At 39.4% G+C, this 26,649-nt stretch overlaps 1 protein-coding gene across 9 annotated transcripts in view; it reads left to right on the top strand.

Moving 5' to 3' along the window:
• Nucleotides 1–26,649, top strand: part of AMBRA1 (autophagy and beclin 1 regulator 1) — a 247,065-nt gene that overhangs the window by 80,670 nt on the left and 139,746 nt on the right. For 8 of the 9 annotated variants that reach the window (XM_036891716.2, XM_036891718.2, XM_057507588.1 and 5 more), the window contains 3 exons: nucleotides 1,409–1,585; nucleotides 15,588–15,668; nucleotides 16,096–16,196. In XM_036891716.2, the coding sequence (XP_036747611.2) occupies nucleotides 1,409–1,585; nucleotides 15,588–15,668; nucleotides 16,096–16,196 (359 nt within the window). The remainder of the gene's footprint in view (nucleotides 1–1,408; nucleotides 1,586–15,587; nucleotides 15,669–16,095; nucleotides 16,197–26,649) is intronic. The other variant, XM_036891726.2, reaches the window with a different exon arrangement.

Raw genomic sequence — 26,649 nt, 5'->3', positions numbered from 1 at the left:
AGAAATTAAAGTCCCCAAGGAATCCTTATTAGGATTGCTGTTTCCTTTGTTTTTTGTTCTAATTGACAGAAATAAACATTTTTATATACATATTCATATATACATATCAATCCTCAGTTTTTCTCCCCTCTTAATTTTTATTTTATGGGTATTCTTTGTGTGAATGTAGGGATAATATACCCTTTTTAATAACTACATAGTGTTTCTTTGTATGGATGTAGTTTATTTAATCTGTTGATGGGCATTTGGGAAGTTTCCCAGTTTTTTACATGCTAATAATATATGTACCTGTATCTGTGTATCTGTATCTGTACCTACGTCTATGTCTCCTGGTGTGTTTCTGCAGGATAAAATTCCTAGTGGGATTGTTGAGTCAAAGTATGTGCCTCAGGCAGTTTTGAAGTCTGGAAATTTCTTAGTAATCCACTAATTAGTAATCTGTTATTGTTCTCTCACTTTTAGTTCATGGCCTCAAATTATGTAACAGTGTTGTGAAAGATGGAGGAAAAACCTGAGAAAGAATGGAATGTGGCAAATTACATGCGGCACTAGACATTTTCATGGAGTATGAAGATACTGAGTTACAGTTGGAAGAATATAGGTCTAGACTCATTATTTACTGAGAAGAGCCATAGGAAGGAAGAAGAAAAAGAAATGACTGTTGCTTTCTGTATTGCTCAGTGCCCATGTAGCTTCTGATGCTTTGACATAAGAAATAGAAAATTCTCTATCTTTTTTTCTGTTACATTTTCTGTTCTGAGTATCTTTTACTCTCAGTCTCTATCCTGAATATTTTCCTCTGTTACAAATATCTATGAATAATAAAGGAGAGGTAAGAGGTTCAAAGAGATCATTTTTGGGAGCTAGGACAAATTCGAAGCTATGTATATTTGTGGGCAAAGAAAAGAGTCTGGTGAAGATGATGCCTATAGATATTGTCTTTAGGCTTCTCAGGTTTACCATCTCATGGCCTATTTTCTCATCTGTAAAATGGAAGAAGAGATGCCCGGTAAATGATTGTTGTGGTTTCTTTCATTTCTTCAATTTTGAGTATGGCTGACTGAAGAAAAGCTGTGAATCTGTGTAAAGGGTACCCTGAGAAGCTAAAAGGCATCCCATAAGAAACTAAAAGAAAGGCCCAGTGTTATCCTCTTGGGAGGGGGCAGCTGTTGATCAGATGATGACTGATTAAACAGCCTCTTTGCCTTATCTCAGAACAGAAACACTGGTGGTGGTCTGACACTCATGGTGTACAGTACAGACCTCCCAGTGAGTTAAATGCCCTCCATTTCTCATGTCCCTGGAGTTCGCCTTAGCAGGGAGATGCCATGGGAGAGCTGGCTTTACTGTTTCACAGTATTCCCTACATTAGTGCTAGTTTGTGTTTGTCCATCTCTGTCTCTCTTAGATTGTCTCCTGCTGCATACTACGCTCAGAGGATGATCCAGTATCTCTCACGGAGAGACAGTATTCGCCAGCGCTCCATGCGCTACCAACAGAACCGGCTCCGTTCTTCCACCTCCTCTTCCTCAGACAACCAGGGTCCATCAGTAGAGGGAACCGACTTGGAATTTGAGGACTTTGAGTAAGTACATACATACTCAGCTTGCTTTCTTCTCTCTCCTCCCAAGCTGTGAGTGCTTCCTAGTTGTCCACTGTCTGAGCATCAGTGGTTGACATTCTTGCTTCAAACCCCTATGTTATTATTTATGAGAAATAGGATGGGGTGAGGGACAGAGAGCTAAAATGCCCAGGGTACTCCCACCTCTGGCAATTGCATTGTTGATTCCCTGGAGTCTGTCGGAAGAGACAGCCCACTGGGCCCCAGGCCAGACTGAAGAATATGGCTGTTGTTCTTTGAGCATCATTTTTATTTCCCTTTTGCATGAATGGTGACTGTGAAAGTGCTCCTCCTGGACTGTCTTTACAGCAGCAGGGAGGCAGGCGAGTTGGTTTTTCCTCTTAAGCAGAGTAGGTTAAGAAAATACCTGATTTCCCTAAAAGACAGGTTCTTTTAGTACCCTTATCACACAGATTCTTGGAGGACCCACTCTTTTGCCTAAACTTTCATTCTCCCTCTACCTCCAGAAAGGATCCTTTGGAAGTTGCCTGTCACTGTCGTGGATTGAGAGGTGATTCTTTGCTCTCTGGTCTTTTTGAGTAGTTTGTTGGAGGGTGGGATGAGCTAAAGGAGCAGGATTAGCTCTAGGCTCCAGGATGCAAACTTCCCAACCTTAATGCTGAGTTTTGCATTCTCCTGACCTGCTGCTCCTTACTTTTCTAGCCATTCATTATGCTTCTTCCCATCCTGGAACTGAGCTTTCCTGGCTTGTCTCAAATTGGACATTTGGCTCCTGTTTGAATTTCTCTATTTTTGATATTCTCAGACTTGTAAAACAAGAGAGAGAAAAGGATGGTTAAGCATTTTTTTTCTCTTGTTTTGCTGGCAGTATGGACTAGGCTATTCTGTCAATCATTTTCCTTTTTCTCCCCTTCATCTTGACATAGCTTGGTCAAGTCTAGGATCTTAAGAGTTCTTGCCTCCCCTCAACCTTCTTCTTCTGTGAGCTGAATGGATAGTTGCCCAGGAGCTATCTCACAACAGAGCTTTATGATGTGTTTGAGGAATCTCAAACACATCCCACCTGAAGAAGGTGGGAACAACCTTTGTACCAATTTGCCTTCTTGATGGATCCTTGAACACACTAGCTATTGTGTACTTGGGAGCAGGAAGAAGACTAAACAGGAGGTTCATTTGCCTGAGGAAGATGTAAATGTGAAAGAAATGGCAAGGGTACCCTGAAGCAGCTGTGGTGTGGCAAATGGAGCAGAAGTGCTGGTACTCTTGTCATCAGCTATGGGTGAAGGTCCGGCTGCCTCTGACTCTCAGCTTGGGCCATTCTCCCTTAAGTCCACTCTAAGGGAAGGTGGGTGCATATGATGGCAGTGAAGGAAGAGTATCCACTCCCTTAGCCAGGCAGACACACCTGTACTGAAATATGTTCCCCTGTAGATAGGATTATTTTCCCAGCATCGGGATTTATTCAGGGAAGCAGTTTCAACATACATGCTCAGGCTACTGGGACTTAGTACTGCTAAAAAGCCTTAATAATCCTGTGGACCTCTGGGAGCCAGTGTAGCTTGCATAGTCCTATCTCCATGCATATTTGGAAGGCTCTGCAGTGGTGAAATGTGAGGCTCATGCCTTAGAGCTCTATCTTGCCTCGTGACTTGTCCTTCACAATGGAGTTCTGGGTTAGTTAAAAATGTTTTGTTCTCATCTTACCTTCTCTTTCTTCTGCTACCACCTCCTCCCTTTCCCCTTCCTTCCCCCTCAATTTTCCTGTGTCAGACTGCCTCCTCTTTGTGCTCCCCACAACCCACCTGTGCTCTTACCTCCCCCTGGCTTTAGCACGACCTGAATTTACATTGCCTCCTTCACCCTTCTTGCGCTGACTTACCATTGTTTTTTCCTAGGGGTCTTATATTGCTTCCTGGTTAGTAACGAAGTAAGGATGGGCTGATTTCTCTCATGCCGCTCGGAAAGTCCCTCCCCTGAGTATTGCCTTTCTTTTTGGGCTGATGTAGACTGTAATCTTGTTTTTAACAGCAGCTGTGGATTAGTCACCTCAATATTAGTAGACCAGGTCTTCTAGTGAGGGTTGTTGCTGGCTGGTTGCTGCTGAGTTACCATCTGTCTGTTCTTTCTCTTGTCTCTTTCCCCGCTCTCCTCCCCCTGCTATAAACTGAGTTTGCTTGTGGTTTGCTGCTCTTGTGTAGGTGCTCTGAGGAGGGAAAGGAGTGAGAAATTAGAAAGTGGACCAGCCCATTTTTAGTTGTCTGTCCTAGTCCTTTTTCTCAGCTTTGATAACTGGAAGGAAAGTTAGAGGCTAGTATAGTCCTAATTTATAGTTCTTTCAGGTACAGAGAAGCAAGTTAAGTTATACATGGCCTGGAATCTTCCTAACATTTAGGGTACCCTTATGAGAGACTGTTCACTGGGTTTCCTCACCTTCATGGCACATCACACTCCTTTCTTTGCAACCCTACCTGAACCCCTTCACTCTTCTTTAATTTGGTAAATTGTAGATTATTCTGCCCTACTCTAGCTTGTCCTGTCCAGGTGTATAGAGTCCCCAGAAAACAAAGAGTCATGACCCAGATCCTTCCTTTTTGTTCATTTTATCATGCACTGAATCAAAGGTATCAGCTGTAACATTTTTCATATATATACTAACTTATAATGTACAGAACATTTGCATTTATAAGTATGTTAATACAAATTATATATATATTTTAAATCCCATCTAATCTTTATAATAAAACCTAATGAGACAGTTATTTACTGTATACTAGACTTGACTAAAATCAGATATGACTAAGAGAACAAGAATAAACATATTTAGTGTCTGACTTTGGTTGTCTTACAGATTTAAAAACCTTTAAAAAATGATGTACAACCATATGTGAGCCCTTGCCTCATGAGCTTGCTGTGGATAAAGACTATCTAAATTTTTCTCTAGGGAGGCTAGATAAAAGGTTGGTCAGCATCAGGTTAAATTTTCTGTTCTTTTGTAGTCTGGATTAATGACCATTTTCCCAGGCAGGCGTCTTCTCCTGCCATTCACCTCTCTCTGAAGCAGGGATTGAGATTGTAGGATCCCTGTGTTTATCAAAATGCACAAAGAGAACATCAGAAACTCACTGTCAGTAGGTCTGTCCTAAAGCCCTCAGCATCTGTCTTTGCATGAAGATGTTCACAAGCAGGGTAAAGGTGTGGTTGCCCTTGACATTGCTCTCTGCCTGCTCTTGAGCCCAGAATGTAGATGGCAGATAAACATAAGAAAAATTCCCATTTTCATCTTCACCAACCTTTTTGAGAGAGAGAGTGAGGTTTTTGTGATGCCCACATTAAATGCTGCATCCTAATAGGTGCTAAGGCCTGTGGAAGAGGTGGTATTATATTACTCTATGACTGTTGTTCCAGCTGTCCTCACCCCTTTACTCATTTTATCTGTTATTCTAAATGTAATTGTATGTAATCCTATAATCATACCATGTTCCTGCCCTTCCTGACCCCTCCTTTTTAATTGAAATATTGTTGGTACACAATCCTACATTGGTTTCAAGTATACAACACAGTGGTTCAACAGTTACCCATATTATTAAATCCTCACCCCAACTAGTGCGGTTACTGTCTGTCAACATAGAAAGATGTCATAGAATCATTGACAAATTCCATGCTGTACATCTTCATGCTGTACTACAATCCCCATGGCCAACTTATATAATGATTGAGAATTTTTGTGCCCTTTTATCCCCCTCACCCTCCCCACTCACTCACCCCAAGCCCTCCCCCATGACAACCACCAGTCACTTCTCAGTGTTTAAGAGTCTACTGTTACTTTGTTCATTTTGTTTTGTTTTGTTTTTATTTCCCACAAATGAGTGAAATCATTTGGTACTTGTCTTTCTCCGCCTGGCTTATTTCACTGAGCAAATCCCTCTAGGTCCATCCATGTTATCACAAATGGCAGGATTTCTTTTTTTTTATGGCTGAATAATCATTGTGTATATGTACCACATCTTTATCCGTTCATCTATTAATGGGCATGTTCATTGCTTCCATAGCTTGGCTATTATAAACAATGTGGCAATAAACATACAGGTGCATCTGCCTTTTCAAATCAGGAATTTTGTTTTCTTTGGGTAAATTCCTAGAAGTGGAATTATTGGGTTGTATGGTATTTCTATTTTTAGTTTTTTGAGGAACCTCTATACTGCTTTCCACAGTGGCTGAACCAATTTCCATTCCTACCAAGAGAATGGGAGGGTTCCCCTTTCTCCACAGCCTTGCCAATACTTGTTATTTTTTATCTTTTGGATAGAGGCCATTCTGACTGGTGTGAGATAGAACCTCATTGTGGTTTTAGTTTGCATTTCCCTGATTAGTGATTTGGAGGATCTTTTCATATGCCTGTTGGTCACGGGCAGTTCTTTGGAAAAATGTCTGTTTAGATCCTCTGCCCATTGTTTTTAATCAGCTTATTTGTTTTTTTGGAGTTGAGTCATGTGAGTTCTTTGTATATTTTGGATGTTAACCCCTTATCAGATAAATCATTTACAAATATATTCTCCTACTTATGTTCAGTTGATGCTGTTCTTTGCTGTACAGAAGCTTTTTAATTTGATGTAGTCCCTCTTGTTTAGTTTTTACCTTGTTTCCCATGCCTAATGAGATTGTGGAGGAAAAAATTGCTAATGCTTATGTTCAAGAGATTTTTGCCTATGTTTTCATCTAAGAGTTTCATGTCTTATATTTAGTTAAGTCTTTAACCCTTCCTGCCTCTTTTTGTAACTGCTTTGCCTTCCAAAGGAAAGGATACCCTAACTTAATAACAGTCAAAACTAGAAAAGCTTCAGATAAGATCAGTTACAAATATCTCCACCATACATATGAGCCACTGGGTAATGATATTCAACTTCTTAGAAATTGTTGCTAGAACAGAGGAGCATAAGTTCTTCATTCACAGGGGTGATTTTTTTTTGGTACAATTACATGAGGAACATTATGTTTACTAGGCTCTCCCCTTCACAAAGTCGCTCCCACAAACCCCATTACAGTCACTGTCCATCAGCATAGTAAGATGCTGTAGAGTAACTACTTGTCTTCTCTGTTTGCACAGCACCCCCATGCCTCCCCCCACATTATACATGCTAATCATAGTTCCCCCTTTCTTTCCCCCCCTTGTCCCTCCCTTCCCACCCAGCCTCCCCAGTCCCTTTCCCTTTGGTAACTGTTAGTCCATTCTTGGGTTCTGTGAGTCTGCTGCTGTTTTGTTCCTTCAGTTTTTTCTTTGTTCTTATACTCCACATATGAGTGAAATCATTTGATACTTGTCTTTCTCCGCCTGGCTTATTTCACTGAGCATAATACCCTCTAGCTACATCCATGTTGTTGCAAATGGTAGGATTTGCTTTCTTCTTATGCCGGAATAATATTCCATTGTGTATATGTACCACTTCTTCTTTATCCATTCATGTACTGATGGACACTTAGGTTGCTTCCATTTCTTGGCTATTGTAAATAGTGCTGTGATAAACATAGGGGTGCATATGTCTTTTTCAAACTGGGCTGCTGTATTCTTAGGGTAAATTCCTAGAAGTGGAATTCCTGGTTCAAATGGTATTTCTATTTTGAACTTTTTGAGGAACCGCCATACTGCTTTCCACAATGGTTGAACTCATTTACATTCCCACCAGCCGTGTAAGAGGGTTCCCCTTCTCCGCATCCTTGCCAGCATTTGTTGTTCTTAGTGTTTTCGATGCTGGCCAGCCTAACTGGTGTGAGGTGATATATCATTGTGGTTTTAGTTAGCATTTCCCTGATAATTAGTGATCTGGAGCATCTTTCCATGTGTCTGTTGGCCATCTGAATTCCTTCTTTGGAGAACTGCCTCTTCATATCCTCTGCCCATTTGTTAATTGGGTTATTTGCTTTTTGGGTGTTGAGGCATGTGAGTTCTTTATGTATTTTGAATGTTAACCCCTTGTCGGATATATCATTTACAAATATATTCTCCCATACTGTAGGATGCCTTTTTGTTCTGTTGATGGTGTCCTTAGCCGTACAGAAACTTTTCAGTTTGATGTAGTCCCATGTGTTCATTTTTGCTTTTGTTTCCCTTGCTTGAGAAGATGTGTTCAGGAAGTTGCTCATGCTTATATTCAGGAGATTTTTGCCTATGTTGTCTTCTAGTAGTTTTATGCTTTCATTACTTACATTCAGATCTTTTGATCCATTTTGAGTTTACTTTTGTGTATAGGGTTAAACAATAATCCAGTTTCATTCTCCTGCATGTAGCTGTCCAGTTTTGCCAACACCAGTTGTTGAAGAGGCTGTCATTTCCCCATTGTATGTCCATGGCTCCTTTATCATATATTAATTGACCATATATGGTTGGGTTTATATCTGGGCTCTCTAGTCTGTTCCATTGGTCTGTGGGTCTGTTCTTGTGCCAGTACCAAATTGTCTTGACTACTGTGGCTTTGTAGAAGAGCTTGAAGTTGAGGAGCATAATCCCCCCAGCTTTATTCATCCTTCTCAGGATTGCTTTGGCTATTCAGGGTCTTTTTTGGTTCCATATGAATTTTAAAATGATTCGCTGTAGCTCATTGAAGAATGCTGTTGGTATTTTGATAGGAATTGCATTGAATCTATAGATTGCTTTAGGCCGGATGGCCATTTTGACAATATTAATTCTACCTATCCATGAGCACAGGATGTGTTTCCATTTATTAATATTTTCTTTAATTTCTCTCATGAGTGTCTTGTAGTTTTCAGAGTATAGGTCTTTCACTTCCTTGGTTAGGTTTATTCCTAGGTGTTTTATTCTTTTTGATGCAATTGTGAATGGAACTGTTTTCCTGATTTTTCTTTCTGCTAGTTCATTGTTAGTATATAGGAATACCACAGATTTCTGTGTTTTAATTTTGTATCCTGCAACATTGCTGAATTCAGATATTAGATCTAATAGTTTTGAAGTGGATTCTTTAGGGTTTTTTATGTACAATATCATGTCATTTGCAAATAGGGACAGTTTAACTTCTTCCTTGGCAATCTCGAAGCCTTTTATTTCTTTGTGTTGTCTGATTGCCATGGTAGGATCTCTAGTACTATGTTGAATAAAGGTGGGGAGAGTGGGCATCCTTGTGTTGTCCCTGATCTTAAAAGGAAAAGCTTTCAGCTTCTCGCGCTGTTAAGCATAATGTTGGCTGTGGGTTTGTCATATATGGCCTTTATTATGTTGAGGTACTTGCCCTCTATACCCATTTAGCTGAGAGTTTTTATCATGAATAGATGTTGAATTTTTTTAATGCTTTTTCAGCATCAATGGAGATGGTCATGTGGTTTTTGTCCTTTTTGTTGATGGTGGTGGATGATGTTGATGGATTTTTTAATGTTGTACCATCCTTGCATCCCTGGAATAAATCCTACTTGATCATGATGGATGATCTTTTTGATATATTTTTGAATTCGGTTTGCTGATATTTTGTTGAGTATTTTTGCATCTATGTTCATTAGAGATATTGGTCTATAATTTTCTTTTCTTGTGGTATCTTTGCCTGGTTTTGGAATTAGAGTGATGCTGGGCTCACAGAATGAGTTTGGAGGTATTCCCTCTTCTACTCTTTGGAAAACCTTAAGGAGGATAGGTATTTGGTCTTTACTAAATGTTTGATAAAATTCAGTAGGAAAGGCTTCTGTTCCAGGGGTTTTGTTCTTAAGTAGTTTTTTGATTACCAGTTCAATTTTGTTGCTGGTAATTGGTCTGTTCAGATTTTCTGTTTCTTTCTGGGTTATCCTTGGAAGGTTGTATTTTTCTTGAAAGTTGTCCGTTTCTTCTAGGTTATCCAGTTTGTTAGCACATAATTTTTCATAGTATTCTCTAATAGTTTTTTGTATTTCTGTGGTATCCATAATGATTTTTCCTTTCTCATTTCTGATTCTGTTTATGTGAGTAGACTCTCTTTTTTTTCTTGATAAGTCTGGCTAGCGGTTTATCTATTTTGTTTATTTTCTCGAAAAACCAGCTCTTGCTTTCATTGATTCTTTCTATTGTTTTATTCTTCTTGATTTTATTTATTTCTGCTCTAATCTTTATTATGTCCCTCCTTTTACTTACTTTGGGCCTCATTTGTTCTTCTTTTTCTAGTTTTGTTAATTGTGAGTTTAGTCTGCTCATATATGATTGTTCTTTCCTGAGGTAGACCTGTATTGCAATATACTCTCCTCTTAGCACAGCCTTCACTGTGTCCCACAGATTTTGCAGTGTTGAATTATTGTTGTCATCTGTCTCCTTATATTGCTTAATCTCTGTTTTTATTTGGTCATTGATCCATTGATTATTTAGGAGCATGTTGTGAAGCCTCCATGTGTTTGTGAGATTTTTCATTTTCTTTGCATAATTTATTTCTAGTTTCATACCTTTGTGGTCTGAGAAACTGGTTGGTACAATTGCAATCTTTTTGAATTTACTGAGGCTCTTTTTGTGGCATAGTATATGACTATTCTCAAAAATGTTCCATGTGCACTTGAGAAGAATGTGTATTCTGGTGCTTTTGGGTCTAGAGTTCTGTAGATGTCTGTTAGTTCCATCTTTTCTAATGTGTTGGTCAGTGCCTCTGTCTCCTTACCTATTTTCTGTCTGACCTGTCCTTTAGAGCTGAAGTCTCCTAGAATGAATGCATTGCATTCTATTCCCCCTTTTAATTCTGTTAGTGTTTGTTTCACATATGTAGGAGCTCCTGTGTTGAGCGCATAGATATTTATAGTGGTTATATCTTCTTGTTGGTTGACCTCTTTATCATTATGTAATATCCTTCTTTGTCTCTTTTGACTTTCTTTATTTTGAAGTCTATTTTGTCTGATACAAGTACTGCAACTCCTGCTTTTTTCTCCCTATTAGTTGCATGAAATATATTTTTCTATCCCTTCACTTTTAGTCTGTGTATGTCTTTGGGTTTAAAGTGTGTCTCTTGTAGGCAGCATACAGATGGGTCTTGTTTTTTATCCATTCAGTGACTCTGTGTCTTTTGATTGGTGCATTCAGTCCATTTACATTTAGGGTGACTATCGATAGGTATGTACTTATTGCCATTGCAGGCTTTAGATTCGTGGTTACCAAAGGTTCAGGGTTAACTTCCTTAATATCTAAGCATTTAACTTAACTCATTTAATATGCTATTACAAATACAATCTAAAGGTTCTTTTTTTCTCCTTCTTTTTCTTCTTCCTTCATTCTTTACAAATTAGGTATCATATTCTGTACTCTTTGTCTATCCATTGATTCACTTTGGGGATAGTTAATTTAATTTTGCATTTGCTTAGTAATTACTGTTCTACTTTCTTTACTGTAGTTTTATTACCTCTGGTAATAAAACCTTAGGAACACTTCCTAAGGAGCCTTAGGAACACTTGCATCTGTAGCAATCCCTCCGAAATACACTGTAGAGACAGTTTGTGGGAGGTAAATTCTGTCAGCTTTTGCTCATCTGGAAATTGTTTAATCCCTCCTTCAAATTTAAATGATAATCTTTCCGGGTAAAGTATTCCTGGTTCGAGGCCCCTCTGTTTTATTTCATTAAATACATTATGCCCCTCCCTCCTGGCCTGTAAGTTTTCTGCTGAAAAGTCTGATGATAGTCTGATGGGCTTTCCTTTGTATGTGATCTTATTCCTCTGTCTGGCTGCTTTTAACAGTCTGTCCTTATCCTTCATCTTTGCCATTTTAATTACTGTATGTCATGGTGTTGTCTTCCTTGAGTCCCTTTCTTTGGGAGATCTGTGCACCTCCATGGCCTGAGAAACTGTCTCCTTCCCCAGATTGGGGAAGTTTTCAGCAATTACCTCCTAAAAGACACTTTCTATCCCTTTTTCTCTCTCTTCTTCTGGTACCCCTATAATGCGAATATTGTTCTGTTTGGATTGGTCACACAGTTCTCTCAAAAGTCTTTAATTCTTAGAGATTCTTTTTTCTCTCTGTGCTTCAGCTTCTTTGTATTCCTCTTCTCTAGTTTCTGTTTCATCTATTGTCTCCTCCAGCATATCCAATCTGCTTTTAATACCCTCCATTGTGCTGTTCAACAATTGGATCTCTGACTGGAATTCGTTCCTGAGTTCTTCAATATTTTCCTGTACCTCCATGAGCATGTTAATGATTTTCATTTTGAAATACCTTTCAGGAAAATTCATGAGGTTGATGTCATTTAAATCTTTCTCAGGAGTTGTATTCATAATTTTACTTTGAATCAGGTTCTTTTGGTGTTTCATATTTGTGTGTGGGGCCCTCTAGTGTCCAGAAGTTCTACTCTCTGGAGCTGCGCAGCCCCTGAATCAATGTCCAGGGTCTCAGGAGAGTGGTATTGGTGCCTGAGGGGAGGAAAGATCTGTTTCCTCCTTCCCAGCTGCTATGTGTGTCTCCACGGCCTGAACCAGTGGGCTGAGCACACAGGTATAAGCCTCTATGCTTTGCATTTGTAGTTGCTGTTGACAGGTGTTCCCTCTGGCTCGCCTAACAGCAGGGTAGGGTTTGTCAGTTTCCAAGCCAGGTTGGGCTGGCCAGGAGAAAGGTACCGTAAACAGCACATCACGGAGGGGGTCCTTGGAGCTATGTAGCCAACCAGTCAGCTGGAGCACCTGAAGATCATGAGAGTTCCCAACCTGCTGGGCATAGTGCCCCTGGGCAATTTTGTCTAGCTGTCCTTTCTCCTGAGCAGTAAGCTCTGTGCAGTCCTTGCCCCTTTAGCAGCCCTCTCACTATTAGGAAGTCTCTCAGACCATTCGCCTTTCTTTTGTCCCATAGCAGCCGCATATGGATCCTTGCTTTCCACAAGTGGCTGGAATCTCAGTCTCTCCAGGAATTCTGCCTGTCTTACCTTTCCAACCCCCTAATCACGAGAGTACCATGCAAGCACCGTGAGATACAGGTTTGTGCCCCCAGAGCAGATATCCAGAGTTAGGTATTCAGCAGTCTCAGGCCTCTACTCCCTCCCCACTCTGTTTCTCTTCCTCTCGCCAGTGAGCTGGGGTGGGGGAAGGACTTGGGTGCCATTTGGCCACAGCTTTGGTATGTTGCCCTGTTCTGTGGGGTTTATTCTTTTCTGCAGGTGTATGCAGTTTGCCGCAGTCCTCTTTTAGGATTAGTTGTATTTATTATATTTTCTTATTATATGCAGTTTTAGGAGGAAGCCTCTGTCTAATCTCTCATGCTGCCATCTTTAATCCTCTCCCCTCCTGTGTCTCTTTTTAGGACCCTTTTTTTTTGTATCATTAATCTACAATTACATGAGCAACATTATGTTTACTAGACTCACCCCATTGTCAAGTCCCCCCCACATACCCCATTACAGTCACTGTCCATCAGCATAGTAAGATGCTATTGAATTACTACTTGTCTTCTCTGTGATGTACAGCCCTCCCCGTGCCCTTCCCCCTATATTATGTCTGCTAATAGTAATGCCCCTTTTTTCCCCTTATCCCTCCCTTCCCACCCATCCTCCCCAGTCCCTTTCCTTTTGGTAACTGTTAGTCCATTCTTGGGTTCTATGAGTCTGCTGCTGTTTTGTTCCTTCAGTTTTTTCTTTGTTCTTATACTCCACAGATGATTGAAATCATTTGATACTTGTCTTTTTCCACCTCGCTTATTTCACTGAGCATAATACCCTCTAGCTCCATCCTTGTTGTTGCAAATGTTAGGATTAGTTTTCTTGTTATGGCTGAATAATATTCCAGTGTGTATATGTACCACATCTTCTTTACCCATTCATCTCCTGATGGACACTTAGGTTGCTTCCATTTCTTGGCTATTGTAAACAATGCTGCAATAAACAAGGTGCATATGTCTTTTTGTAACTGGGCTCCTGCATTCTTATGGTAAATTCCTAGGAGTGGAATTCCTGGGTCAAATGGTATTTCTATTTAAGTTTTCTGAGAAATCTCTATACTGCTTTTCACAATGGTTGAACTAGTTTACATTCCCACCAGCAGTGTAGGGTTCCCCTTTCTCCACAACCTTGCCAACATTTGTTGTTTGTCTTTTGGATGGTGGCCATCCTTACTGGTGTGAGGTGATATCTCATTGTGGTTTTAATTTGTATTTCTCTGATGATTAGTGATGTGGAGCATCTTTTCATGTGTCTGTTGGTCATCTGAATTTCTTCTTTGGAGAAGTGTCTGTTCAGATCCTGTGCCCATTTTTAAATTGGATTATTTGCTTTTTTTGTTGAGGTTCATGAGCTCTTTATGTATTTTGGTTATCAACCCTTTATCTGATCTGTCATTTATGAATATATTCTCCCATGCTATAGAATGCCTTTTTTTTCTATTGATGGTAGGATCCTTTTTAACTTCAGGTTATTTTCTAACTCCTCTCATGATAATTAGTTGTACTTTTAGTTTCTGTTGATAAGTAAAATATGTTATTATGAATTCAGTGGTACTTTTAAATTAATTGGTACTTTAATCACAACTTGAAGCTTCATATATGTGAAAAATAATAATATACTTAATTTAATGGTTGTTTTATTTATTTTATATTTACCTACTCCTTGTGTAAATGTGGCTACCGAAACTTTATAATAATTTGTGGGCTCCCCAGAGTGGCAGTCTGTTTGTCTGACAGAAACTTCAGATTTCATTGTTCTTTTTAATTCCCTTTTTCCTTTCCAGATATTCTTATCTCAGTCTCTGTCCTTGTCACTCCGTTCATCTGTAGATTCAAGTCAAAAGAATATGATAATATTAGGAAAATAATAGTAGCCTTTCTCTTTAGGGAAAATAAAATCCAAGAACTAACTCTTAATGGATCACTTCCCAATATCCTGGTATTGATTTGTCTCTTAATGCTCAGCAGCCAATTCTATCAAGATATAAAGACCTTGCTAGGCTTTCATTTCTGGTTTATAAAGCTCCCAGTGGTGTATTTGAAAGCCAGAGGGTTGTCTTAACTTTAGTTGCAGGGCCAGTTTGAAGATTATCTCATTAAATTGAAGATAATCCAAAGGGAGAATTCAGAAAATATGCCAAATCAAGCTGTCAGAGGTGCATGTATTTTGTAGAGGTGGTTAAGCTGCTAATTAACTGCTCTGTCCAACCAATTTGGCTTATTGTTCCTCTGATGCATTGGAAACTAAGCCATATGAAGTCCTTGTCCTCTCTTCTTTGTAGGAAGCAGTGAAGTGTAGTATAAAGCGCGAGGGCTTCAGAGTAAGATAGATATTCCTAGAATCCTGCTTCAATCACTTACTGGTGTGTGACTTTGGGCATTTGTGCCTCTCATCCTTAGTCCCTTATCTGTAAAACAGAGTTGATAATACCTCATGGGATACCTAGAAAGATTAAATGATATAGCATATTAGTAACCTGTGTATTGGAACTTAATAGATATTTATAAGTGGTGGTTCTTACTCTTTAACAGGCCATAATAAAGAAAACACCTAGACTTTTTTCTTTGTACTCAAATGACCTGACTTAGCATTGTGTTGTCTGATATTCTTTATGATTGTCAATTTTTCTGTCTCTAATAGAACCAACTGCCTACACTTTTTCTTATGTTGTTTTCGTTTCATTCATGAATGATTTTTCCACATTAGAGACCTAAACAACTTCATTTAAAGATAACCATTTGCTGAATGAAATTTCTGGGGGAATTGTTCTTCCCTCAGGGCCCCCCAAAGCCAGTTTCTCAGTATCTTTCAGTCTGGAAAAAATTGATAGATATTCATTGTGGATCCCTTAGAAGGTCTAAACCAGGCTTCAATTTCAGGTGCTGCAGGGTTCACAGACCACATTAATTGAAGAAAACTTTTCCTCCTTCTTACTGAATGCTTAGTAAACTAACACATGAATCTTTTAGTTGAGGTACTCTAGAAATGAAGTATATTAATGTGCCAACCCAATTAGTAATTTATTTCTCTGGGGTCTTCACCTAAATGCAGGAATTTAGTTTGTAGAAAGTTTGTCTTTTTGGCTGGGGACTGATTCTGTTTTAGTGACTCTTACTGTGTAGTCTTTTTGTTCTCTCCAGGGACAATGGTGATAGATCCAGGCACCGAGCTCCACGCAATGCCCGGATGTCTGCACCTTCACTTGGACGCTTTGTCCCAAGGTAAGAACTGGATAGTCAGCCTTTATAAGAGCCTGGGATTTAGTTTATAAATCTATTTTCTGGTCTTTGAATTGTCCATATCTGAATTATTTCCTAGTGAGCCTACTGCCTAGCCCTGACACCTAAAGACTTGACCACAATAAAAGATGATTGGCCACAATAAAAAGATAGAAAAGGAATATTGGGAGTATCCTGTTCAAGATTAGAAGCCCTGGGAAACTTTAGAAAAAAGATCAGGAAGGAGAAACAAATCTTTGAAAGGGCAAATGCTAGGAATTTTTACCCTGCTCTGGACTGTATTGGGGTCTGACAGATTCCTAGGCTTAGTGGATCCCTTAGCCTTGATTGTTGAGGGGGGTAGATAGTCTTTCTCCTCTGTTTTATGGTAGTCTTTAGTAGGCTTTTCACATGTGATTCCTTCTTGCAGGCGTTTCTTACTGCCTGAGTACTTGCCTTATGCTGGGATTTTTCATGAACGTGGACAGCCTGGCTTGGCCACTCACTCTTCTGTTAACAGAGTCCTGGCAGGTAAGGAAATGTTTCTTTGGATCTTGAAAATGTGAAGAGGCAGGGAGCCAGATAAAGTCTCCTCCTTTACCTGTGTTGATGTAATGGCATTTTGGCATCTGACTGAAAACTCTGTTTTGAGGTCTTGTACTCAGTTCTTTTGTTTCAAGGCAGGAAACTGCAGGATTGAGGAAAGTTGTTTCTGTTGCCCAATCCCACTTCCTTCAAGCATCTTTTTTTTTTTAAAGTTGTTTAAACCGTTTGTTCCTTAATCCAGCAATTAGATTTTGGCTATGCTTTTAATTGAATGATAAAGGTGCCTTGTTCATGTTTCAGTTGGTTAGATACTCATGAACCAGATCCTATGATTTAATTAGGAAGTTAATGCACACCTCTCCAACCCTTGCTACTGCTGGCAGATGGGGTTTCCAGGCAGTATGGAATCTTCCAAGAAAGGAGGAAGAGAAGAGACTGCTAGAGCTGGCTCGGAAATCTCCGCAGAACAAAATGGGCTGAACAAGCTCAGCTGAGGCAGTTTTATAGTGTCTGAGTAGCTTAGTTTCCAGTGTTTTTGGGCTAAGATGCGTGATGTCACTGGACTCTGAGACAGTTTGTACTGCTGCTTCTGGGTAGTCTCTAGAGAAGGAAACAGAACAGAATTCAATTTTTTTCTGACAGAGACTATTTTCCCATCATACTCTTTTCCAGTCCCTCATCCCCCACCTCCACTACCAACTTGTATATTTATGTATATACATGAAAGGTATAAAAAAATCAAGCCACATTTAGGTGTATCTTCAGTAAGCATCTTCATTAAAAATTTTGAAATGACATGTTTTTGAAAATCTGGTCCACGTGGTAGTTAAAGGTAGGGAAGATCTGTGTGAAGCAGAGGCACTGTCAGGGTTGGAGAATGTGATTTCTCACCAAGCTGCTGTGACAGGTGGTTGACCATGGGAACTGGCCTCTTCTGAGTAGTACTAACTTTGACCCAATGTCAAGGCCTAGAAAACCCAGGAACCTCAGTGGTTTCTCTGCCAGATGCAGGCCCAGGTTTGTGGGTGGAACAGACTATGCTGTGGTCTGACAGGTTCGTCTGAAGGCTCTGGCCCTAGTTGGTAAACAGAGCCTGTGCCTCTGTGCCCCTTCTGGGTTGGCGCTCTGCTATGGCTGGCTGATGGCGTGTGACTCCTCACCTGTAGTTAATGACCTGCTCCCAGGCAGTGCTGCAGAGCTCTTCTCCAGCCTTCTTTGCTCCAGACAGCTGCTTCCACCACCCCACACAGCATCTCCTCCTCTACTGCTCGAAAATCTGTGCCTTGGTGTTTAGCTTTTTTGGAACATATATATGGTGTTTTTTTCTTCCTTTGCTCTAATAACTCTACTTCTTTTTCCTGTTCCCTACTTTATGCCCAGAGGTTTGACCCAAAATGGCCCAATTCCACTCATGGATATCTTTGAATATAGGGGTTATGTTCCAGCAGGTGGTTGTTTACAGATATGAAATGTACTGAGAACAGTTATCTAACAAAGGATGCAAAATGTCTCAAGGGGAAGGAAATCTGACTCTCAAGAACCTTATTCTTGGGTTAGATGAGCAGATGGTTTCCATTCACAATTAAACTAGTTTCTCCCATTTTCACAAGATACATGTTACAGAATGCTACTGGTCTTTTCTTAAGAGCCCTCATCACTTGTTTCCCCTGCTATGACTGCTAATCTTCCTCTCTTCTGCCTAATCTTGGTGCCTTAACCAAAGGTTCCTGATGGGCTCCAGTCACCCATTCAAGAGTGTTCCTATGAAATCTTCCTTAAACATTTTGAAGTTGGGTAAAGCAAAGAAGCAATTACCAGTAATGTAGATGCTAAGATTTTTTAGTATTCCCAGATTTAAAAAATAACCTCTCATAGTCTTTTCTGATACCTTAGGACACATTTTGCTAATGGATGCACAAAATAAATCAAGGTAAAGCACACATGCTCATCTGCAGTTCAGAGCTATGGCAACTTGATGCTGAGTGTAGTTCCCAGGGAAGGAGCTTGGCAGAGCAGCTGGGTGCACGCTGCTGCTATAAAAGCCCACTTGCAAAACAAATAATGCTATTTTCACTTTCTTTTTTCATAAAACCAAAATCCTCCTTGGATTTCTTTCAGTTAGTGAAAACAGGCTGTAATGTAGGTCTTTTGTAAAAGCTAAGTGATGTAACTCAAACTTTTGAAAAGCAGGGGATATCTGTAGTTGGATGTTCCTCCAGAGTCTGTTGACAATTGTATTACTTTTTTCATCTCTTGAGAAGATTCCAGTAATAACAGCAATTTAAAAAAAGCCTAACATTTATTGAGCACTTGCTGTATGCCAGTGACTGTTTTAAGTGCTTTTCCTAGTCATATTTCTTTCTGAAAGTCATTCATTTTTTTCTCGAAGTAATCCTGAGAAGGGTGCTGTTATCTAATTAGCAGTGGAGGAAACTATAGCCCAGATGATTGACTTGCTCAGAGTGAGTGATACAACTAGAAGTAGAAGAGCCAGAACAAAGCAGGCACTGGAATTCCAGAGCTTCCTAGTCTGTCTCCATACTTATTTTAAAAGGAATAATATCAAAATAATCATTCTTCTCTAGTACCTTACTCTAGGAGAGGGTAAGAGCCCCCAGGGAGCTTGGCTGATGATCTTCAGGGCTCTTCTTATTTGTTTTAGTAGGGTAAGAGACCCCAGGGAGCTTGGCTGATGATCTTCAGGGCTTTTCTTATTTGTTTTAGTTCCTCTATCTTAAGTGGTTTCTAGACATAACTTTTTATGACTCAGTGGTACTTGCTGAAGAAAATCTTATTATGTAACAGTCTTTTCCCTGAACCTTCTTGCCCTCCCAGACACAGATGTTTTGCTTTTTATTAAACTTACTATGATCATGTAATAGAGCTGCTGTTATAATGGCTTTTGAAGTGAAAGACAGATTGGCTTTTTAGGAGCAAGCCCTCCCAGTTTTCCTGAAAAGGTACTTTCTCTTCTATCACTGGAGTAAGGTTGTGATGGTCTCAGAACAGTTACATTCAACAGGTATTTGTTCCACAGCTGTGTGCCAAGCACTGTTCTAGGCTACCAGAGTGAATAAGACAGTCATGATTCTTGCCCTACTGCAGTTCAAAGTCTAGGTGGTTGGCCATACCTCAGTCTTGCTGATTGTTCTCATCTCCAAATATAAAGTGAAACTCGTTGTATGGTGAGTGGCTTTTTGCAGGGGTAAAGCATGGAAATTTGGCAGACCTGAAAGGATGAAGCATATACACACCTGCAGTTTTAGGAGGTATGACCAATACTATGGTGGCAAATGCTCTATTAGGAACCCTAGCCAAAGCCATTCAGAATCATCACCAGAAATGGATTTGCAAAAAATAAGATCCATTCTGCCCACTTCCTCCCACATGAGCCTGAGAGCAATAATAGAAAATAGAAGCTACTAAGAGTGTTTTGGTTGTTAATCTGCATCTCTTCTGCTTAATCTTGGTGCCTTCCCCAAAGGTTCCTGATGGCTTCCAGTCACCCATCAACCCACTCCATACCCCTTCTTCAGCAACACAAATTCTGAATGTGTATTTAAAGAGCTATAAATACATTTAAAGCTACTACAGCTCTACCAGGTATATTTTTGGGGAAACACTCAAGTCTGGGGAGCTCTTCCTGCTGACTTTTTAGCAGACAGCTCTTGCTCTGTGTAGTAGCAGCAACTGATAATAAAGAAGGAAATGAAGTTGATAACTGCTTACTATGGGCTAAATACTGTCCTAAGTGCTTTCCCATACATTGTCTCCTTTAATCATTGTGACAGCCCTGTGAAGTAGATGGTACATTTCCATTCTGCAGGGAAGAAAACTGAGGTTCAGAGCAGTTTTGTCACTTGACCTGTATAACACAGTAAGAGGCAGATCTGAAACTTTAAAGTAGCTCAGTCGGCCTGACTTCTTTGCCATGTTTTGCCTGAGTTAAAGTAGGGAGTTTCTGCCAAAAGGTTCTTAAGCTTAAAATATTTGAGCATGTTTGAGGCCTCATAAAAGTGAAATGAGAAGCCCTGGCATTTGACACCTTCCTGGTGATCACTGGAAGAACAAAAAACTTCTGAGGGACAGGAACCTGGGTAGTGTAAGGTATTAGTTATCTGTCCTGCCTAATCTTTTTGACTTTCATCCTAATGAGCATCTGCCCCTAGCCAGATGTAGACCTGATGTGCTTAATTTAGTATTTTGATTAAAATCAATGGGAAATATCAGGATTTTCTTACTGCTAGCCACAGGTCATTGGGGCCTGGTCTATTGTCCTGGGCTAGAGATGGCTTTCTGCCCAGTCATCCTAATTTCTCCTGTGATTTCTTCTTTGACCCTTTTTTGTTTAGGAGTATGTTTTTCAATTTTCACATATTTGTGAATTTCCCAAATTTCCTTCTGTTGTTTTCTTATGTCATTTTGTTGTATTCTAAGAGCATGTTTTGTATGATTTCAGTTATTTTAAATTTACTGAAACTTGTTTTATGGCCTTTCCTGGAGAATATTTCTGAGCTCTTAAGAAAAGAGTGTATTCTGTTGTGCATGGAGTATGCTGTGGATGCCAGGGAGATCTTCTTGGTTGATAGTGTTGTTCATGTTTTCTATATCCTTGTTGATTTTCTGTCTAGTGGTTCTAACTGTTATTAAGAGTGTGGTATTGAAATTTCCAGTACTATTGTGAAATGTTATATTTCTCTTTGCAATTTTGTCAGTTTTTCTCTCAAATCTTTTGGGACCTTGTTGTTAGGTACATGTATGTTTGTAATTATTATACCTTCCTGATCAATTAACCTTTACCATTATAAAATGTCCCTCTGTCTCTAGTAATATTGTCTTTAAGTCTAGTTTTTTTTTTGTATTAGTATAGCTGTTCCAACTCTTTTATGGTTGTTGATTCTTGATGTATCTTTTTCCATCCTTTTACTTTCAACCCATTTATATCTTTGAATCTACTGTGTGTCTTTTACGTGGCAAGCATCTAGTGATCAATGTAATTATTGGGCCACTCTGTTGTACATCAGAAAACAATATAATATTGTATATCAATTTTACTCCAATAAAAAGAAATAGTGTGTCTTATAGAAAACATACAGTTGAACCTTTTTATCCAGTCTTACAATCTCTCTTTTGATTAGATGGATTGGTATTATTGCTATAGTTGGATTTTTGTCTGCCTTTTGCTGTTTGTATTCTGTATTTCTAATGTCTTTTTTGTTTATCAATTTCTCCTTTATTAAATTCATTTGTATCAAGTGGATATCTTGTAATTTGCCATTTTAATTTTTTAATTCCTTTACTTATTTTTAAACTATATCAGGATCTACTTCAGACTTAATTCTGGTAAGATACAGAAACTTTGCTCCACTCTAATAGCTCTGTTCTCTTCCCCTTCCTTTGTGCTATTAATGTCATATATATTACAAACTCAGCAACATAGTGCTGTAATTATTGCATTATATAACCTCATTTCCCAGGCTTCCTTCTGTTTATTGCCTGTTGTAAGATAGAGCTACCCCTTTTGTAAGAATTTACTTTACTTTTCCTTGTTAACTTTATTTTTGGTTGTCTTTTGCCCCTCTCATCTCTTTTTAAAACACCAGTCCTCTCTGTTAGATGTTCCCCACTTCCTAGTACCTCGGGGAATTACTTTCAGGAGGCAGTTACTTTCAGGAGGCCTTTCTAGTCTAGTTTGGCTAACAAGGTGGGCTTCTGGGGCCTCTGGCTTGCTGAATTTTAGGAATTAGCCTGATTCTTAATCTGATAATCATAGCTTGCTAATACAACACATTGCTTAATTACTCTCTACTAGACCTTCACTTGAATTGGTAGATCTGGGAAAGATGAAGTAATGAATTCAGTTGAGGGCCATTGTGGCCTTGAATGAGTATGAAGAGAAATGAATAATAATTCCGGCATTGGATCCTTGATCTCCATATTCTGTACCTCTGTGATACCCAGCAGCCAGGCAAATAAAGTGAGTGGCACATTCCAACCCAACATCAATTAAGATGGCTGTTTATAACCTCCAGATAAATGGATAGTTAGTGGTGGTGGTACTAGCTAGTGCTGCTTTAATGATTAACCCTCTTACCTTTCATTTTGCTCTAGTGATGAAAGGGAAAGCAGTGAGGGGTTGGCTTGGTTGCCTTGGAAACAAAGAAGTAAATGCAGCACTCCTGTCAAAGAACCCAGCCTTCCCAGATGCCTTACAGCACCCAGGGCCTTTTATTTATTTGGTGTTCACAAGTCACCGGAGAATCCACATCCTCTATACCCCAGCTCATCTCATTATGCCACTAGGGAAAGGTGTGCTTATTGAGAACCTGGCTCCTAGTTTGTAAGCACAACTGCCTGTGCTGCTTTGGGTTTTTCTAGAGGAAAATACTGGGCCTTGTCAGTGAACTTTCTGTCCCTTTTATATTATATGACTATGTTTTTCTGGGCCTCCGTCTGTTTCTCCCCCAGGAAATTTCCTCTTGATCATTCCCCACTGATGCTTTACACCTGTCCTTTTCTCTGCTGTCTTTTAGAAATGTACATTGCACTTTGTAGATGCTTGTCACTTTCTAGGGTACTTTTGGTCTTATAAAAGAATTAAGTGGTTCTTCCCTTAGGGAGTTTACAGTCTAGCCAGGGAGTGGCCTAATTTTCTATGTTTTGTTTTGGCCCTGACACTAAAAATTTAATAATTCCCCTGGGACTTTACCTGCCAATCCTGATAGATTAGTGGAAGAAGATGCAGCTCAAACCTGGGCTTCGACTAAGGATTTATGTCTTTTTGGTACAGTTGGAAGAAACTCTGAGTGTGTCGCCATTTGTCTCTTGAATGGGTCTGTGAATGGAGTTCAGGAAGGACAGCTGCCATTTGCAGTGTATAGTTTGCCTGAGAAGCAGTAAAGCAAAATGTTCCATGAGTTGGGGCTCTGGACCCATACTCTAGAGGTTTAGGTTCAGCTATTCTGCTACTTCCTAGCATTGTAACGGTTAATTTATTTTACTTTTTTGGAGCCTCAATTTCTTCTTCTGTAAAATGGGCATAAGAATAGTATCTAGCTCATAGGATTTTTTTTTTACTTAAGAGGAAATATAATGGGGAATTTAAATATTTAATTTAATTTTTTATTAAGGTATCATTGATATACAATCTTATGAAGGTTTCACATGAGCAACATTGTTGTTTCAATATTCCCCCTTATTATCAAGTCCCTCACCTCCCACCCCATTGCAACCACTGTCCATCAGTATACTAAGATGCTATAGAATTCCTACTTGTCTTCTCTGTGCTACACTGCCTTCCCCATGACCCTTCTACATTATATGTGTGAATCAATGCACATTAATCCCCTCCCCACCCACCCCTCCCAGCTCCTTCCCTTTGGTAACTGCTGGTCTCTTCTGGGAGCCTGTGAGTCTGCTGCTTTTTTGTTCCTTCAGTTTTGCTTTGTTGTTATACTCCACAAATGAGTGAAATCATTTGGTACTTGTCTTTCTCTGCCTGGCTTATTTCACTGAGCATAACACCCTCTAGGTCCATCCATATTGTTGCAAATGGTACAATTTGTTTTCTTCTTATGACTGAATAACATTCCATTGTGTATATATACCACATCTTCTTTATTCATCTACTGATGGACACTTAGGTTGCTTCTGTATCTTGGCTATTATAAATAGTGCTGCAATAAACATAGGGGTGCATATGTCTTTTTAAATCTGGGATCTTGTTTTCTTCCAGGAAATTCCTAGGAGTGGAATTCCCAGGTCAAGTAGAGTAGTATTTCTATTTTTAGTTTCTTTGAGGAACCTCCATATTGCTTTCCACAATGGTTGAACTAATTTACATTCCTGCCAGCCATAGGAGGGTTCCCCTTTCTCCACATCCTTGCAGTGTTGTTCCTAGTCTTGTCTTGTCTTTTTTTTTTAATTTTGGTATCATTAATATAAAATCACATGGGCAACATTGTGGTTACTAGATTCCCCCCATTAACAGGTCCCCATCACATACCCCATTATAGTCACTGTCCATCAGCGTAGTAAGATGCTATAGAGTCACTACTTGTCTTCTCTGTGCTATACTGCCTTCCCTGTGCCCCCACCTATGTTAGTGTGCTAATTGTAATGCCCCTTGCTCCCCCTCTCCCTCACTTCCCACCCACCCTCCCCAGTCCCTTTCCCTTTGGTAACTGTTAGTCCATTCTTGTGTTCTGTGATTCTGCTACTGTTTTGTTCCTTCACTTTTTGCTTTGTTCTTATACTCCACAGATGAGTGAAATCATTCCGTACTTGTCTTTCTCTGCCTGGCTTATTTCACTGAGCATAATACCCTCTAGCTCCATCCATGTTGTTGCAAATGGTAGGTTTTGTTTTCTTCTTATGGCTGAATAGTGCTCCATTGTGTATATGTACCACATCTTCTTTATCCATTCATGTACTGATGGACACTTAGGTTGCTTCCATATCTTGGCTATTGTAAATAGTGCTACAATAAACATAGGGGTGCATATGTCTTTTTGAAATTGGGATCTTACATTCTTAGGGTAAATTCCTAGGAGTGGAATGGTATTTCTATTTTTAGTTTTTTGAGGAACCTCCATACTGCTTTCCACGATGGTTGAACTAGTTTACATTTCCACCAGCAGTGTAGGAGGGTTCGTTCCCCTTTCTCCACAACCTCGCCAACATTTGTTGTTCCTAGTCTTTTCTGTGTTGGCCATCCTAACTGGTATGAGGTGATATCTCACTGTGGTTTTGATTTGCATTTCCCTGATAATTAGCAATGTGGAGCATCTTTTCATGTGTCTGTTGGCCATCTGACTTTCTTCCTTGGAGAATTGTCTTTGTATCCTCTGCCCATTTTTAGTAGGGTTATTTTCTTTTGGGGAGTTGAGGCATGTTAGTTCTTTATGTATTTGGGATGTTAACCCCTTGTCAGATATGTTGTTTACAAATGTATTCTCCTATGCTATAGGATGCCTTTTTGCTCTGTTGATGGTGACCTTTGCTGTACAGAAGCTTTTGGCTTGATGTAGCCTCATTTGTTCATTTTTGCTTTTGTTTACCTTGCCCGAGGAGATGTGTTCAGGAAAAAGTTGCTTGTGTCTATACTCAAGAGATTTTTGCCTTTGTTTTCTTCTAAGAGTTTATAGTTTCATGACTTACATTCAGGTCTTTGATCCATTTTGAATTTACTTTTGTGTATGGAGTTAGACAGTAATAATCCAGTTTCATTCTCTTACATGTAGCTGTCCAGTTTTGCCAACACCAGAGGCTGTTGTTGAAGAGGCTGTCATTTCCCCATCGTATATCCGTGGCTCCTTTATCGTATATTAATTAACCATATATGCTTGGGTTTATATCTGGGCTTTCTATTCTATTCCATTGTTTTATGGATCTGTTCTTGTGCCAGTACCAAATTGTCTCTATTACTATGGCTTTGTAGTAGAGCTTGAAATGGGGAATGTAATCCTGCCAGCTTTATTCTTCCTTCTCAGGATTGCTTTGGCTATTTGGGGTCTTTTGTGGTTCCATATGAATTTTAGAATGATTTGTTCTAGTTCATTGAAGAATTCTGTTGGTAATTTGATAGGGATTGCATTGAATCTATAGATTGCTTTAGGCAGGATGGCCATTTTGACGATATTAATTCTTCCTATCCTTGAGTATGGTATGTATTTTCCATTTACTGGTTTTTTTATGGTATATTATTTTCCATTTCCATTTTCTTTAATTTCTCTCACGAATGTCATTTAGTTTTCAGGGTATAGGTCTTTCACCTCCTTGGTTAGGCTTACTCCTGGGTATTTTATTCTTTTTGCTTGTAGGTCTTTTCTTTTTTGAAGGATTAATTGAGTTAAATGAGTGGAATTAAATGAATGAAACACCTAGGATAATATTTTTGGCAATAATAATAATTTCAATAGATTTTAGACACCATTATTATTATTCATATTACAAATTTTGGAGACCAGTATGAGTTAGAGCTATGCCAGTCTCCTCACTGATAACCTTACTGATCTCTCACTGTTATTCTGTCTTCCTCCCCAGAGATGTTTTTCCTGAGTCCCAAGCAGGGCTTTTTCCTCTTTACTATATAGTCTGTGAGTTGAAAAAACTAGGAGCTTATGCACCAACAGATGGTAACCTGAGGGTCCCTATGTCAATAATTTGACGATCTAGTATGTTCACTGTTACCTGTAGTCATGTCACCCAAACAGGGAAGAGTATAGGAATCACAAAGTTTGCATTTGAAAAACTCTTTTCTGACCCCCAGCAGGACCTGAGCTGATAGAAGCATGTACTCAGCAGACCAAGTGTTTGCTCCTGTTTCACCATGGCAATGTGGGATGTGCAAAGCATAGTTCGTTCCTGGGAACTAACATGTCACCTGGGAATGCATTACAAATGTAAACTCCTAGACCCTCCCCCAGATCCACTGAAT

Source organism: Manis pentadactyla, chromosome 9, assembly GCF_030020395.1.
Source record: "Manis pentadactyla isolate mManPen7 chromosome 9, mManPen7.hap1, whole genome shotgun sequence".
Lineage (NCBI taxonomy): Eukaryota > Metazoa > Chordata > Mammalia > Pholidota > Manidae > Manis > Manis pentadactyla.
This window is presented reverse-complemented; position numbering and strand designations above follow the sequence as displayed.